This window comes from Gloeophyllum trabeum (genome assembly GCF_000344685.1).
Source record: "Gloeophyllum trabeum ATCC 11539 unplaced genomic scaffold GLOTRscaffold_00014, whole genome shotgun sequence".
Classification (NCBI taxonomy): domain Eukaryota; kingdom Fungi; phylum Basidiomycota; class Agaricomycetes; order Gloeophyllales; family Gloeophyllaceae; genus Gloeophyllum; species Gloeophyllum trabeum.
The window spans coordinates 190244-206267 of NW_006920423.1; the positions used below are offsets into that span (position 1 = coordinate 190244).

The following is a 16024-nucleotide window of genomic DNA, read 5'->3' on the forward strand; positions in this document are numbered from 1 at the left end:
TAACTACCTTGAATGCTTCGTATCCTCCACCGCAAATCAAGGAGGTACCACAGCCTTGCATCCAGAACCCTGTACTTATCCACCTCGTCTTGTAACGCATCGGAGCCTAGGCTGTAGACATGTACCATGTCGGTGTAGTCTCCCAAAGGCGACCGATTAAATGCCTCCCTTATAAGGCAGGTGGAGGGCAGTCGGCATATAACGGTCTGCCGCGGATCGCGCCCCCTTAGTAGGGGTACGCATATTCAACATCACGTGATTATTCCCACGGCCACCTCGACAGACTCACCGTTTCGTACCCATGCCATCTCTATGTAGCGAGGGAAAAATATATGATATGGCAGGAGTACCTGCTGGTCCTGATGCAACTTGAGTAGTCTCAGATTTTTTGGCGCTCTCTTTCCGCTGTAGGAGCATTAACTTCGTTCGGTACATGCTGCTGACATCAGCAGCTCCGGCCGTCCCAAAAGGGGAACATGTTGAAGCTCTACCCTTCAGAGCTCATTTTGAAGACACCACGCTCGGCAGCATACCTCAATATGGCTTAAAAACATATATGTATTGCTACTCATTACTTCTACCAGCCCATGGGGGGATGTATTATTATCAATATACGCTGGAGCCTATCATGGTACACACTGTGAGGCAGGTCGCGCTAGTCAGGTTCTGAATAGCGCCGACAAGCATAGCTAGCCGTGTATGCATGGCTAGCGCTAGGTACGCCCCGTAGATCAGATCAATTCGACACGTGGCTAGCACAGCTTGCCATGAGGCTCTCAAGCCCAGATGGTCAGTAGGATAGCCAAGTGCAGCCAACGCGGAATATCTGAAATTGTTCCCGTACAACCAGCACTGGCTAGCGGTAAGTATCTGGGATACTTAGTACCTGACTAGCACTGACTGGTTGTATTACTCAGGCCTGTTCATCTGCTTTATATCTGATATATTCACGCTCTCTCTATCCCTACCATCATACATACCAGGGAAACTGTAGATTACTGGGTATAATTACATAATAAACGCGTCACAGAGAAACCCCTCGCGTCCTCTCCTGCTGCCTACTTCCCATCACAAGATCCAGCTCGAATATCCGCAGAATCCCCAGTCATGTCTTTTCCGTGCCCCACAGAGATAGCGCCGGACGTCTGGGAACGACTTGACGCTCAAATGCAAGCAAGCTTTCATGCAGCGTTGTTTGCATCTGACGAGGTGCAGCCGCCCGTCCACGATGCCAGCCGTGATGGGCCCCAAGGAGATCCGTACCCGCCGCAAGAGTACCAAGAACCAGTCATAGACCCAAAATTACAGCAGTGAGTACCAAAGGACTGACTCTAAGATGCTGACGTAGTACCGAGCCAATCCACAGGCTCAGCGCAGCCAGCTTTTCGGAACAGAGAACACGGTCACAAGGACGGCCCGGGATGCCAGTGCAACCAACGGCAAGAACCCAGAGCCCAGAGCGGCAGCGCCAGAAGCCTTGCAGACCCAGAGGTGTGCCGAGAGTGACTGGGGCGAATACCGGTCCAAGTCAAGGCCCAGGACATAGAGCGATGGCGATGGCGCAGACTTACGGACCTGGACCAAGGTGAGCATCATATTGTTCCTGATAGCAGGTACTGACTTGGTTGCACTGAAGTTTCCTCGCACCACCATCCCTTGGTCCGAACCAGAACCGGTGAGCAGACCAACGCATATATCCACTGATGTGGAGCTCACTTTCCCCTAACAGTTATCTGCAGCCTCCACCTTCTGCATGGGTTGACCCTGCTGATGGTAGGGCTGCCAAACGCTTCCGGCAGGCAAACGACATGACTGGTTATGGATCCTCCACATCCATGGCTTTTGACCCCAGGTTTCCACCTGGCCACCCTCCTGCAAATGATACCAGATATCTTATCCCCTTCGGAGCGTCGCTACCACATCAACCTTTGACACATGATGGAAGAGCAGTACCAACCGTGGATGAAGACGCTCCGGTAGCGGGCAGACGGCCAAGTGCATGGGTCACGAGGCAACTCCGTCAGCATCACGACATTGTTGAGTCGCCCCTACCGGCATCAGGAGGAGAGAAGCCTTCAGAAAATGATGGGAACGTACCAGCTAAGAGCTACACGGCCTGGCAACAACTCTTGAAGCCCGGATCGAAGTTGAATGACATCGAGAAGGCTGCAAAGAAGGAGTTATCCGTATGTTCCAGTTCTTCGTGGATGCTGACTACTCAATATTTCCTAGAGGATCACTCACCGTGTATTTCGGACCATTTGCGGCGTCAGCGTAAGGGATCCCTGGCCAGCTCCGGATGTGATCAGAAGGCAGCCGAATACCGATGAGGAGTATTACACACCTCACTTCCGTAAGGGCGTCACGGACCCCAAGAACACCGAGATCTTCGACAGAGTTGCTGACGTGGTATGGGCAGAATTACAGGTCAATACTGTTCATTATATATCAATTGTTGACAACTCACCTCCGACGAAGGATCCATCAATTCGAGCTGAAGAACTGAGTGACGCAAGTATCTACTACAACCGAAGGACACTTTACGGTTTCGCGAAGTCGGCTTTCGAAGGCTTCAAACCCAAAGCGCAAGCGCAGACGGATATCGCGAAAGCAGAAGCCCTACGTAAAAACAGCAGTACCACGCGGCGGCTCGCCCGCCGTCAGCTCGTAAGTCATAAGGGTACATTATCTATATGTTGTGTTCTGTCACTTACTACTGCAGAAGACGGTTAAACGTCTTCAGAGTGTCACAGAGATGTTCGCACTCGAATTCAACTGGGACCCATCACCGCTGCTCCAAGTTGATTGGGTTTCCGATTACGCCTCAGGTCCTGAAGATGGATTCACCGAGACTCAGGAAGAGTGGCAAGGACGCATGGCACATGAGGCGGGAATAGACCTGGAGAACCCGGTCTTGAAGGACTGGACTCTTTGGGAGCGAATTGAGCCAAAGTGGCGGTCCAACACTGTAAGAAAGAACTTATCCTCGGTTGCTACACACTCACCTTTCTTGTACCAGGTGAACTGGATCTTCGCGTTGCTAGAGGAATTCTGGTGGGACAACCTGGACGTCAAGTCCAAGAAGAAGATCCGGGCTATCAAGGTCAAAAATACGGGCCGAAGCACATACCAGCCGCCAGCTACAGTTCCATACGATTTCGCGATCTCCTCGCACTGGTGGAAGTCGCATAGAGATAAGTATAAAGACTTCATATCTGGCTGGACTGAGTGCGGCAATCCCGAGGGCTATGACGAGACTCTAGGTGCAAGGATTGCAGAGCACGATCGGCAGCTCAAATACGACAAAGCAGCGAAGGAAGGAGGCCGCGAAGGTACTGTCGATACTAGCAGGGACGCGAGCCTCGACAACCGTATGGACCCGAGTGATAACGAACCTAGGGACTCAAGTGAAGCTGATATCAATGACAACACTGATGAAGATACTTACAACGGCGACTGGGTCCAACATGCTGATCGCAGTAGCTCAGCCCAAGCTTCAGACTCTGCTCAACTGGCTAGTGTGGTGACCTCCGTTCGACGAAAGGCTGGCAGCACTTCACTGACTTCACGCGCACACAGTAAGCGCTCTTGCTCGACGGCATCTGACCTTGGCGGTGGTTCTTGCGCGGGGGGCGAGGATACTGACAGCGAGCTCGAGTACACGCCGTAGCTCCACTGGGAGCAATCTTGGTCTTCTTGGACTCGCTGAGGCGATATTGAACTTGTACTAGTACTTGAAAATCTTGTTACTCGGGCGTGATGCTTAACCTTGCTGCTGTCTGTATACGTGAAATAGAAAATAAATTCGCAACAATATCGAACCCGCAACCCCATGAATATAGTGATCAGTGAGGAGAAGATACTGCTATGAATCTTTACCAGTGCCTCCTACCATTCGAGGGCAGGACGGCCCATACAACACGGACAAACTTGCTACTGTACTCCCTCTGTTGCTTCGCTACTTCCAAAGTCAGCGTCGTCAGTTATATGTGCTGTGGAATCCTTGATAGTCGATCCATATCATGTTATCGCCTGAGGGCTGGAGTGAGAATGAGAAGACATACCCGGTCCATAGCAGTAGTCATCCAAACAGCCGGGTCTGACACCAAGCACTGACCTCGGGATAACTGATATTGAATGCAGTCGAACTGAATGAAACGGGGAGGCGCGCTTTGATCATCATCTTCGTAATACTTCCCGAGCTCCCAGCATTCGAATCTTAGCTCGGGACTGGGAATGGTTGTTTCAGCAATCAACAGTAAGGTGAAGTGTAATTAGAACTCACAAGTCATACCATGGATCGTTCTTGACTGGTACGGCTTTCACCCTTTTCATCCACCGCATCTCCGCCCAAAGGGTATCATCATTAATGCCAGGCTGTGGATGCCGGAAGGCCGACAAGACCTCTCCAGCAAGTGCTTGACCACGGAGCAGGACCTGTACAATGGAGGAGCCAGCTGACCGTCGTTGTGACCGAGAGAGTGGGACTATTCTCCGGCCATCCAATAAAATGTACTCGTAGAAGATCGCTGACGAAGAGAGGACTCTAGCACCAACAGGAATAACTCGCGAAGTAGGATAATACACTTGCAATCGCTCTCCTGAGTTGTAGTACTGATGGAGATGTTTCAGCGCGAGAGTCGTGACGGGCTGAGGTAGGCTAGAGACACGTGGACCCGGTTCAACATGAAGTCCCGAGAAAAGAACTGTAGAGAGTGAGCGCGAGACGATGGAGTGCAATACAGACTTACCATCTTCCACCGGCCCAGGGATCGCCGCGCTCTCGACTGTTCCACGATCTTCGCCAGACTTTGAGAGCATCCGTGATGCAATGAGTCTCTCGGGGAAGCTTGCATCAGACGCCTTGGCAGCAGCAGACACCTAGGCAGATAGTCGTCAGGTTTGTAAATACAGAGCAAACAGCAATAATCAATTATACTTACGATCGACTGAACCCGCTTCTCACGCCCGAAAGAGCGAACTAGAGTGATCTCGAGCTCACCAGCTCCATGGTGGTTAATATTGTAATTCTTGAGTGTCTTGTTCAGCCTCTCGGTTAGGAACAGCCAGAATCCATACACCGGTCCATAGTCCTTGATTTGATCAGGCTGATGGACGACCCAGTGATGGTTTGGCCGCATGGCCTTTTCACCATACATCTCAATTATTGATTAGCATGAACTCTGAAGCGTTGAGAAGATTGCTTACAGTTCGGAACTGGAGTAGATAGTCTTGGAGCAACTCGAGGGCACGAATAATTGCCCTATCGTCGATAGACCGACCAAGGAGGATCTTCAAGGCCGCCGCGAATTGTAAGAACATCTTGGGCTCGTCTTCATGTAAACGAAGGTGTGGAGCGACTGGTGCAACGGGTCTCGGGTCAATTCGCTTGCCGCGAGCACGCACTTTGGGTGGTGGAGGCACTGGATGCATGTTGGATCCTCGGGCACGTTTGCGGACCAGCTTTTGCGCCAGTGGCTCGTCAGAGTCAGAATCCTGATTACCTTTCCTTTGACGTGCTTCCCATGAACGTAGGTCCTTCTTGTACAGTACTAGCTCGTTGTTGTATCTGATGGTGTCCTGTTGGTGCTCGGTAGCCGCCTGTTCAAGAAAGACGTCCCATATAATGGGGATCTTTCCAGAGTCAGTATTAATAAGCCAATCAGATGAAGAGACTTACAATCATTGGGAGGGCGACAGTGGTGGCGAACTTGTACTCATCCGCCGTAAGTGATCCACCAGCGGGTTCTCCCATTCTTACTGGCAGTCGGCCAGCCCAGAGCGGTGACTCAAACTACCTCTCTTCTATCAGCAATGCAGGTCTGAAGACAGTAAGGTACACGTACTGTTTCCAAAAACTGATGTAGAACACCGAGCTCCCGATTTGACTTCGGTGTCGGGGCTCTCAGCGCCTTGGTCTGTATCCAGCGCGCATACCACTGGCCTTTGGCAAGACCCAGCAAGATGTTATGCATGGGGTCAACAAGTGTGAACCTGACCAGATCGAAGTAAGGCAGTCGCGCAAACTCGGTCCACCGTGCACCGAATGAAGAAAACCATATATCTTTCTGTCCTTGAGTGTCCAGCGTGTTGTAGCGAAGGCAGCGGGCCTTGTGGACGTCTCCATCCCGGGGTTTGTAACCTAATCAGACGTGAGAATAGATTGAGTCAATGTATACCAAAGTAACTAACCATTTCTCATTGACTTCTCAGAGAATAACTCGTCATGTGGCACATGACATTTGGTGCAAGGTGCTTGATTATGGGCGTGATCACCAAAGCCGCACATCTTGCACATAGCCGGATGGTCACAGACCACGGCCAGCAGGAAGACGCGTACCAGGCGGCCTATGGTACAATGTGCAGTGCCCTCTAGTACAGTAAGTTATGTGTAAGCGACGCACCTTCGGGGTGGCGAGCGGTCTTCAGACGCACACCCTTCTCAAAGAGTTCGATGAGATCATCCACGATAAACTTGAGGTAGCTCTGTAGTTGTTCTGCCGTTGGCTCCGAAGGCCCAGGAACGGCGACTGGAACAAGGAGGTTCCTCGTTTGGTACCTAGATAGAAGTGTGAGACGCATATAGTCAGAGCTTCCATATACGAGATAAGGACTTACCGGAGCTCGGGTGGCAAGTTACATACACAGAATGACATGATACCGGAGGAATGACTGCCGGCGAAGTTTGACTGATTCGTGTTGAACCTAAATCGAAAGTGAGGATGTTTAACAGCTAAAGATGATATATTGTACCAATCAGTGCTGATGGTTACACCAATCCGAAGCTCTGACTCTTCCTTGAGCGAGTCTCGCGAGAAGAATAGTTTACCATCATGGCCTTTCACCGTTCGTGGCACCTCGCCATCCATCATATGATTATACTTTCCGGGCTCATGATCTTCTCGCAGATCGATCCAATGCTCGGAGACATCCTCCAGGTCTTTGTCAGAAAGAAAGTCGCCGAGAAGACTTGAAAGCGGGACCAGGGGGACAGCTTTTGCAGGTGGAGGTTGAGGAGGTGAGCGTCCCATCAGCTTCTCGAAGACACTTGAATGCTTCGAGATGAATAGCCGGATATTGCACCCGGGGCACTCTGCATCTGGGGGAAGTCCCTGTGGGAATAGACAATGACAATTCGGGCACGCAGGATGAATCTGGAACCTGTCCTCCAGTCCAAAGTCCCGGATGACGGTCTTGTAGCTAATTGGCATCCGATCCTGCTCAGAGAGGACCCCGAGGCCCAAGAATATAACACGCAGAGTGAACAATATTATCCCGCATGCCCGGAAGGTGACATGATGGACAGTCTGCAGGTAAATGACAAGCAATAGTACTGCTCGAACATACCAGTGTTCATTAGCCAGAGCGTATGTGTCTCCGGCTGGTAGACGAGGTTTGAGAGGCACGATGTCAGATAGAGAAAGACTCTCAAAAGCCAGAGGAGAGGTGTCGCCAGAGTCTTCGCTCTCGCTGGCATCGATATTCTTCGCAAGCTCTTGCTGGAGAGCATCGCCGTCAGCAGGGTCGTCATATAGTCCCAGGGATGCTTCAGAAGCAGCAGCAGCTTTTTCCGCTAATGAGCGCACCTCCGTGATCACGCGAGGTTGGCGTCGGCGAGAGGAACGACGCAGTGGAGGTAAGCGGCCTGCAGTCACTGCCAGGTCAGGGGCCACATCGGGATTTGTAATCTGGGTCATGGGGTTCCCGGGTTCTTGGGAGTGTAATGGAAGGGGGGAAGCAGACCGAGACGGGTGGTCCCCATCTGAATCAGGCTGATGCTCATTGTGGAAGGAATCCAGCGGGGAAATCGGGACAGAGGCATCAGGAATAGCTGAAACAGCAGGGATCTCTGCTGCCTGTACCTCCGGGGCAGATTTCTCGAGAAAGATGGCGCATATATCCTGCTAGAGAACGGTAGAGGACTGTATTAGTGGCATCAGAACCGAATTCAAGCATCTAGCATACCTGTGGGACAAGGTTCATCTCAACATCCTCAGATTCCCTTGCTTCCGATGTGAGATACAAGGCTCCATCCACCGGGTCATCGACTGCCATGGTACTACGGTCATCGATAGCTCTGGTTTCACGGATGTTGGGAGGCGCTCCGGAGCTCTGAGCATGAGATAGCTCATAGAACTCTGGCGTAGACGCCTGAAGGTGGGAGGGGCCTGTGGAGAATGTTTCCGATTCCCGTGCATTGCTTGCCGTTTGGGACTGCCCGCCTCCATGACCTCGGCCTCTCGCTTTCGCCAAGAGAGATGTAACAAAGCCTCTACCTCTGTTCCCTATTGCTGCGCGACACTTTGCAGCGCTTTGATCCCGATCGTGCTTTTCCTTTATGTGCCGAGGTACCGCCTTTCCATCACACTTGGGGCAAGGGCAGCGGCGTAAGTCTGGCGGGTTCTTGCGAGGGCCCAGCATAGCTCAGCAGCAACAGATTGTGTGAGTATTGATGAGATTGAAGTAATAGATGGAACAGGAGGACGGAGGTCAGGCGAAGCCTAGGGGACTTAAGAGAGAGAGAGACTCGCAACCCGAGAATATGCCTGGTCCGCTTTCCGAACTCAGACAACTGGTTGTATATTGACTGTATGTGAATACAGAAGCTAGAGACGTGGTACAGTACTCATATCAGTCAGAGGAGGGTGACTGCGCCAGAAAAGTCCGGATAGACATTCTTAGGCAGAGCTAGTCGCGTCGGCCGCTAGATAAGCTTGACGCGTACGTGACTGGCTCACGTGGTCAATTCTAGTTACAACGTGACTACCTGAAGTAGTCAACCCGTACGCCTATCTATGACTTCACCCGCAAAGTCAGAGCTGGTCATTGCTAGTCAGGGTCTGACTAAGTGGGTCTGCCGCACAGTGACAGAATAGGCTTTATCGGTCGATACAGCACCCAAAACAGACACTAATTGAGCACAACTGTGGTGTCACTTCAAACTATGTACCGGAAGCTCATTAATTCTTGCTAGAGGGTCGCGACGCGCTGGGGAACCCGTTTAATCTGAAGATTCCATAACGCTAATGAGGTCACGTGATTGGAATATGCGCACCACGCCAAATGCCGCGCGACTAGATGCAGCCTAATGTCGGTGATACAGACACGCGAAGAATTCCCGGAAATGCTATCCGAACCGCAGATATCTATGACGTCCGAGCCAGCGCCGCCAAACATCCTGGTACGACACACAGACCTCCAGTCGACGACCGAGCCGAAAGAACATACATTCCGACCTCCATGCCGTTAATATTAGTACACCCTAGCGATAAATACCAATAACGAGCGAACGACGCTACAGCAAGCATCAACACCTCCACAATCCGCATCCGAGTCCGCACGAGCGCAGCATCGCGACAGCATAGCCAGGGCTTAGAAGTTCTCTGCACGACATAACTAACCTGAGCGGGAGTACATAGTAAGATGTAGGGACGTGCGTACCCTTCCCGAAGAAGAACCGGGTGCCCTTGGGGTTCGAGTACTTGTTGGACATGACGTGCAGTTGACGCGAGAGCACCGCCGGCCCGCAGAAGAACTAGCGAGCCGCGAGCACGTCAGATCTTATGCCTTGCAACAACGGTTCGGAGAAGCAAGACGTACCACACCGACATCCGTCTCGGGGTGCTTGTCCGCGATGGAGGAGAACACTCTGTCCCAGTTCGGCCGCCCGAAGTGCGTCGGGGCCCTCAAACTCGTGATGGCATCTTTCTCCGCACCCACGTCTTGCACCTACACAAGCCAAATCCCGTCCGATCAATCAAAATTAACCTCCGTGTTAGAGGGAGAGGGCATCACGCACAATGATGTTAGTCATATCATCGTCCTTGATCTTGGCCGTGAGGTAGATGTTGATCTCGATGCGGTTCTGGGTGTCCTGCTCCTCGATGGCGTGCAGGAGCGAATGGAACCACTCGGCCGCGCCGAAATCACGGATGACCCAGGTGAAGTAGACCTTTGAGAGACGGGTCGGCTTCGAGTGGTTGAAGTTATTCATCCGGTACCAGATGGACTTCAGGATTCTATTATTCGCATATAACTATTTAGTTTCCGCTTTGACTAGTGCTAGCGGGTGAAGACTTACGAAGCGAAAGGAGTGACACCGATACCGGCGCCGACCAGGAGGACTGTCTCGTAGTTCAAGAAGTCCTCAGAAGCTGAACCGAAGGGACCATCCACCATGACGCGAGGCAAGACACGGTTGATAGGGGGAGGAACGACCTTTCCGCCCGCATCGCTGTTCTTCTCGCCCTTAGAATCAAAGTCGCATCCCAGGGACTTGGCGAAGGCCGACGTGAAGTCGCCGACAACACGGATATGGACGGAAATGTAGTCTTCCTCTGGAGCACTGTGGATAGTTGTAAGCCCGACTACTCCAACGCATTGGAGTCAATCACACGTACCTCGTGAGGGTGAAAGGGTGCCACTGGAAGTACGAGATCTCAGGGCAGCAGAGGAAGATGTACTGTCCAGCACGAGTCTTCGTCTTCTCCTTCTTGATCTGGACTTCCATGACCTTGGACGGGTGCTGGATGACCTTCGAGACGTAGGTGCGGTGTCGGGAGCGGACTTCACGGAGAATACGCTCGTAGATCCAGATAACACCGCCAACCAACCAGTAACGCTATGGAAAATCAGTATTCACATTCTACTAACGCGGTTCGTTTGCTTACCCAGAAGACACCGATAGTGTTGAATGAGCAGTACGGTGGCCTGTCGGGCTTGATCATGCAGAACATGCCGTGCAACTGCCAGCAAATGAAGAAGACGATGAACAGATGGTGAGAGTACCAGAACCGCTCAAAGTGTGCACGGCGCCTCTTCTCCATCGCAAACCATATCATGGTGTACAGCGCGGCGGTCATAATCCAGCCAGTGGCTCCCGGGCCCGTGGCGAAGTTGGCAAGGATGAACGCAACGATGCGCTGGCCGGTGTTCTTTGCGTCGGTGTCTGCGAGCGCCAGCTTCGTGAAGTTAACCATGTGCGCGGCGATGTGGATGTTCGTAAACCAGAAGATCGACCAGCCAGTAGCTTTGTGGAACGTGATGTTCTTGTCGAAGGGGATGATCTGGTTGAGGGGCGTGCGCCGGAGCAGCGAAATGAAGTTGCGGCATACGGGGAGCAGGATGAACGCGACATCGACGTGCAGGACAAGCGCAGCCGTACGGGCGATCGCTGGATGGCTGTCAGTTGCGGCATTTTGGCCATTACGTGTCAGTCCACTCACGATAAGTGATACCAAAGGTTGCTCGCGCGGTCACACCGTTATCCTTCAGCTGGTAGTTCATGAAGCCGAAGATGATGACGAGGATGTGGAGGAAGATCCAGACACTGAAGAAGAGGCGCTTGCCGCCCTCGTTGATCATCCATGCGTCGAACTTCTCCTTGAACGTGCTGGGCTGATAGGGCGCGGCGGTGACGCTGCTGTTCGTCGTCGAGCGCTGGAGCCCCTGGAGCCGCCTGCGTTCGGTTTTGTTGCGCTGGAGGTGGGCGGGGGCGTCGCCGCCATTCATGTACTGGGGCGCGAGGTCGGGGTGCTGGTCTAAATGAGGGACGGAGCGGTCGGAGAAGTCGAGGCCGGAGGACCTTTTGGAGGCCATGGTCGGTCGAGTCGGTCGGTCAACGTCCTGCGCGAAAGAAAGAGGAGAGTTGAGAGAAACGGGAGCACCGGCCTGCAGCACTGTTATGGGGCAGAGAAAGGGAAAGAGCCTGGCGGGCGGTGGTGGCAGACGGGCTGATGAAAAGAGCGTCCTCGGCAGATGGCCGCCGCGCGCAGCTGCTTGTCTCTATGACTACTCCCTCTTCCTCCACTACAAATTCAGTTTCTAGGCCTCTTATAGTCATGTGCTATTTCGGTTTTCCCTGACTTGTTCGCAATTGGCATCAAGACATATCAAGTGTTGAACAAACACTACTGATATGTCTTGCTCGTCCAAGTCGACAGTGAAAGCGTCTGAACTGCAGAGCTGCAGCTGCCTGCGACCACCGTCCATCAGCCGTCTCGTTGGAAGTGGACTGGCGCGTCGCCAGTGTTGGGAGCACGATAACCGGGTCTCGACGGTAATCGCCAACGTAAGTATGATGCGTTTGACGGCAAGCCATGAAGTATTTCTTGACAACAGTTATAGACGCTCCAAGTCTCGTAGAAAACGAGGCGTGCAAGTATATCACTGCTCCATCATGATACGACTGCGGTGCCGAGGAGCAAGCTCTCATTTAGATGCACTATCTTGAGAACATGCCGGTTTCTCTGTGGGTACTCGGTATACCTCTGCCAGAGCTGATGGCTATAGATATCGTGCCCGCAGCTTAACTGCAGGCCTGTTTCGCGAGCCACGCCGATTCACCGGTGGGTGGCTATTGTGGACCTTGCAATAACTAAGTTTATAGATATCTTGTATACGTACTGCAAGCGGAAGCTTAACGTAGGCCTGTTCCGCTGCAGAAGCGAGACATGCCGCTTTCCCGGTGGGTAGACTGCTGCTATGCATTTGACAATGGCTATAGATGTCCGCCTTATGTCGCTAGCCATCCCAAATGCCTTGTGCGGTCGCGCTTGTTACAGTTGGGAACCGGCCGACGTCAAACAACGTCCGCCACTCGGCGCAACGCTCCCATGGCATTATGAATGGACGTGGATTCGTCACGACCTTTCGCGATGGCATGAGTGCGCTGTCTCCGTTTCGTACCAAACCTACAGACCACATAGCTTGCATATCGGCGACACGGTACTCGAGGCTTTCGTGCACGGTGAGATTCCGTGTCATCCGACGTACTTCGCTTGTCAGGGACAGAACAAAGAGATTTGACATACGTCTGGTAAGTCTGTTGCGTCCCTACATCTGGAATTTGCGTGAGAATGCTTCCAGGTGCCGAGATCGCAGGACTTCCGTTCTGTTTCTTTCCCTATCCTCACTATCAAATCTTAGCTGTCGAGGCTCGGCAGACATGTGAATGATGTCCTGACGCACACAGACTTCGAGTCCCAAGAACCTTGCTGTGGGCCGATAATCTTTACCGGGACGGCACAAATTGGTTTCAAGACGGACGCCTACCGCGTCGTGCATCGCGTATCTCTGTCCATCCCTTTCAAGCGAATCCCATTTCCCGTCGATGCAGCTCACAACCGTACATCCCGATGACGAAGCGGTCCAGGAATACCATCACTGTGGAACCTCCAGCGCTGCCTTCCCACATCGCTTCTGGGCGTCCGCGGACCTCTACTTCGCACGAGGGCACTGGGATGTGTAGGCGGCACTTCCACCTTCATTATGCATCGTCACCGAGCCAGTCGCCTTCGTACGCATGTCTAGCCTTCGTTCGACTTTGAGATCCTCTGCTATTGAAGACTGCTCTCTGGACCTGTGTATTGCGCAGAGCGCCAGGTGAAGTTGGTGTGTCCGTTACCGCGGCGAGCAGTCGTCTTCTCTGCGCGTCATGGATATCAACGTGCCGGAACCAAAATGCGAGCGACTCGCGTCGGCCGAATCTGGATGCTTCGTCCGTCCCAAGAGCCTTTATCCCGGATGGTCGAGATCCCCGCCCGAGCATCCGGAACAAAGGGTCTTGAGATGCAAGCAACCCGACGCGTCCACCGAGTGCCAAACCTAGAAGACCATGCGCGACGCTTGAACGCGCTGTCTCAACCACCTCTCCGCCGTCGACTTTATACTGGTACGCCTGCTCTCACGACGGCGACACGTCTGCTTGCCAGCCGGCTCATCTTGCCGGGCACTGCGCTGGGGCCTCACTCTGCTCGCTGCCGGAACCAGCGAAGGAGAGGCTTGGTCGAAACATGTCACTCTGAGACGAAATTTCTCGGGCGGGCTGGCCTAATTCGGGTAGTTTCAGTGACTACGTATGGTAGCGATGGAAGTACGCGGGCGGTGGTAGAACTTGTACTCCTCATTGACTGCCTTCCGTGGGCTGCAAGTTTCTGCTAGCATATTATTAGCCGCACTCATTCACACAAGATTTGTGCGGTGCGATGTCGAAATGCATCAGGCACTCTGTTTCAGAGTCCCATCCGATATACACCAACACCGACAACCTCGTCTCCCGTTTGCATCGGGTTGTGTTTAATTATTGTGGTGCTCGGGTCCTGCTAGTCGGACTCGAGAGCATACTCGAGGTATTACGTCTTCCTCCCTTCGTCAGCACGCACATTACCTTGCGACTAGCAAGGTCTCTGCTTGTCGGGAATTGAGCCATCAAAACTGTATTTGTTTATAATTGTTTGTGGCGTGTGCATTGTTGTTTCGCACCAGGTGAGAGTCGGCAAATGCCTGCCAGCCAAATGTCCGTGTGACCGTGATTGTCACACGCGCATCGTTTCGCGCCACAGGCCGTTCTGCTCTGCCAACCTCGGACTAAATGATCTATTCCTGCACAATAAAGAGAAACTTTGATACTTTATACAGCTGGTATAATATCTACAGTAGTATTGTTGTAATATATGCAACAAAGAGAATTATTAAATGGCTAAAAAGCGCGATATGGTAGTCATGAATTAGTATTCCTCTTACCCTCATACCCTGGGTCTGTATTATCTATAGAAGCTGCCATAAAATTAAAAGGATAGCCTTCAGAATACCTCTTAACTGCTTTGATTAGAGCATCAATCTCGTCTGCCTTCTTGGTTACTTTTGACTTGATGGGCACCAGCCTCTTGTCCTTAGCTATCCCTGCCTTGATCTCCATTTGCCGGTGCTTCCAGAAGGGACGTGTTCTATCAAAACACGTCGGAAACACATTACCTTGCAACTAGCAAGGTCTCTGCTTGTCGGGAATTGAGCCATCAAAACTGTATTTGTTTATATCTGTTTGTGGCATGTGCATTGTTTCACACTTCTATCACTGCCATCGATTCAGTATCTTTGCTCTTGTCTCTGGAAGTCTCTCACTGCCAGACATTGAGAATTTGATTATTGAAACTTAATTGATTTGTGATTGTTTGTGGCAACGCATCCAGTGGAATGCTCATGCTTCCTTGCTACCATTTGATGCTTCAAACAGCTTGAAATCTTTGACCTTAGGATGGTATGATGTTACAGTGCCTTGCATAAGAAACTGAACATCGCATTTCTGCACACATTGTTTGCCCACACCAAATATACCCTTTTCGGGTATTGGCGAATGTGCGGCAAAGACCCATCAAGAGGGAAGGTAGCTAGGCACACAGCTGGGGGCAGAGTATAATAATTTACAGCCCTTAGTATAGTTTTAGAATATACATTTCATGCATTCTCTGAAGCCTTTCGAGCCCTTTCGGGGCGTCTGCAAGTCCTTGCCCAGGAAACGGTCTTGCGAGAGGCCTTCCAGACCTACCCGAAAAGGGTATATTTGGCGGGAACAAACAATGTGGGGGGAAATGCGAGTTTCTTATGCAAGGCACTGTACTATAGACACACAGAGAAAGAGGACCGAAGCAAGAGTCAAGTCACAAGGTATACGGCCGGCGATAGCCGGCGCTTCTCGAGTTCCTCAACATACGAGAGAGTTCGTGGCGTATCTGATCGTCTGGGCTCACTACATGGTCTTCGTATAAGACGTCGCTGGTTCGCTTCGGTCTCATCCTACGTTCGTCACATGTCTGATGCTAATGATCGACTCTGGCCGATGCTATAGTGTGGTATGTTATGGTGCTCTTTCGATGTCCCTAGCTGACTTGTCCTTCGCCAACACAAGCACCTGTTCATTTCTGGCGCCTTTGGCGACTCAGATCTCAGACCCAGTGAAAACGTGCAGAATTTCCTTGAAATTAGAACCTGTTAGTATATTTGCATGTATTTGCCTAACATTATTTCCGGCCACCTCGATGACAAAAGTCGCGCGTGACTTTGATTGTGTATCACAGCCCATCGAATGCATGCGCAAGACGGACTCGAATGCACGACCGTGACGCTCGCAATACGTCCTGGATGGACTGACAGCTCGGACAATTGTCCGCGGCGCGTCTGTGCATCTAGCTTGAGTCTTGCTTTGGCTAGTCAGTAGGGTGTGTGGGCAACGGGCGTGCGAGGCGAC

The 16024-nt window shown here is 52.0% G+C and overlaps 2 protein-coding genes across 2 annotated transcripts; one reads left to right on the forward strand and one right to left on the reverse strand.

Moving 5' to 3' along the window:
- Positions 1 to 1107: 1107 nt before the first annotated feature.
- GLOTRDRAFT_96019 (uncharacterized protein) lies at positions 1108 to 3670 on the forward strand (the record flags this gene model as incomplete). The annotated part of the gene is made up of 8 exons (XM_007871461.1): positions 1108 to 1310; positions 1367 to 1585; positions 1637 to 1675; positions 1730 to 2186; positions 2233 to 2409; positions 2479 to 2667; positions 2723 to 2968; positions 3020 to 3670. The coding sequence occupies 8 exons, from the start codon at positions 1108 to 1110 to the stop codon at positions 3668 to 3670; spliced, it is 2181 nt and encodes a 726-aa protein (XP_007869652.1).
- A 5422-nt stretch (positions 3671 to 9092) lies between these two features.
- Positions 9093 to 11723, reverse strand: GLOTRDRAFT_65323 (uncharacterized protein). The gene is made up of 8 exons (XM_007871462.1): positions 11226 to 11723; positions 10671 to 11173; positions 10401 to 10621; positions 10082 to 10345; positions 9800 to 10019; positions 9601 to 9729; positions 9442 to 9535; positions 9093 to 9383 (listed from the first exon to the last, which is right to left on the reverse strand). The coding sequence occupies exons 1-8, from the start codon at positions 11596 to 11598 to the stop codon at positions 9373 to 9375; spliced, it is 1815 nt and encodes a 604-aa protein (XP_007869653.1). The 5' UTR covers positions 11599 to 11723; the 3' UTR covers positions 9093 to 9372.
- Between the last annotated feature and the right edge of the window lie 4301 nt (positions 11724 to 16024).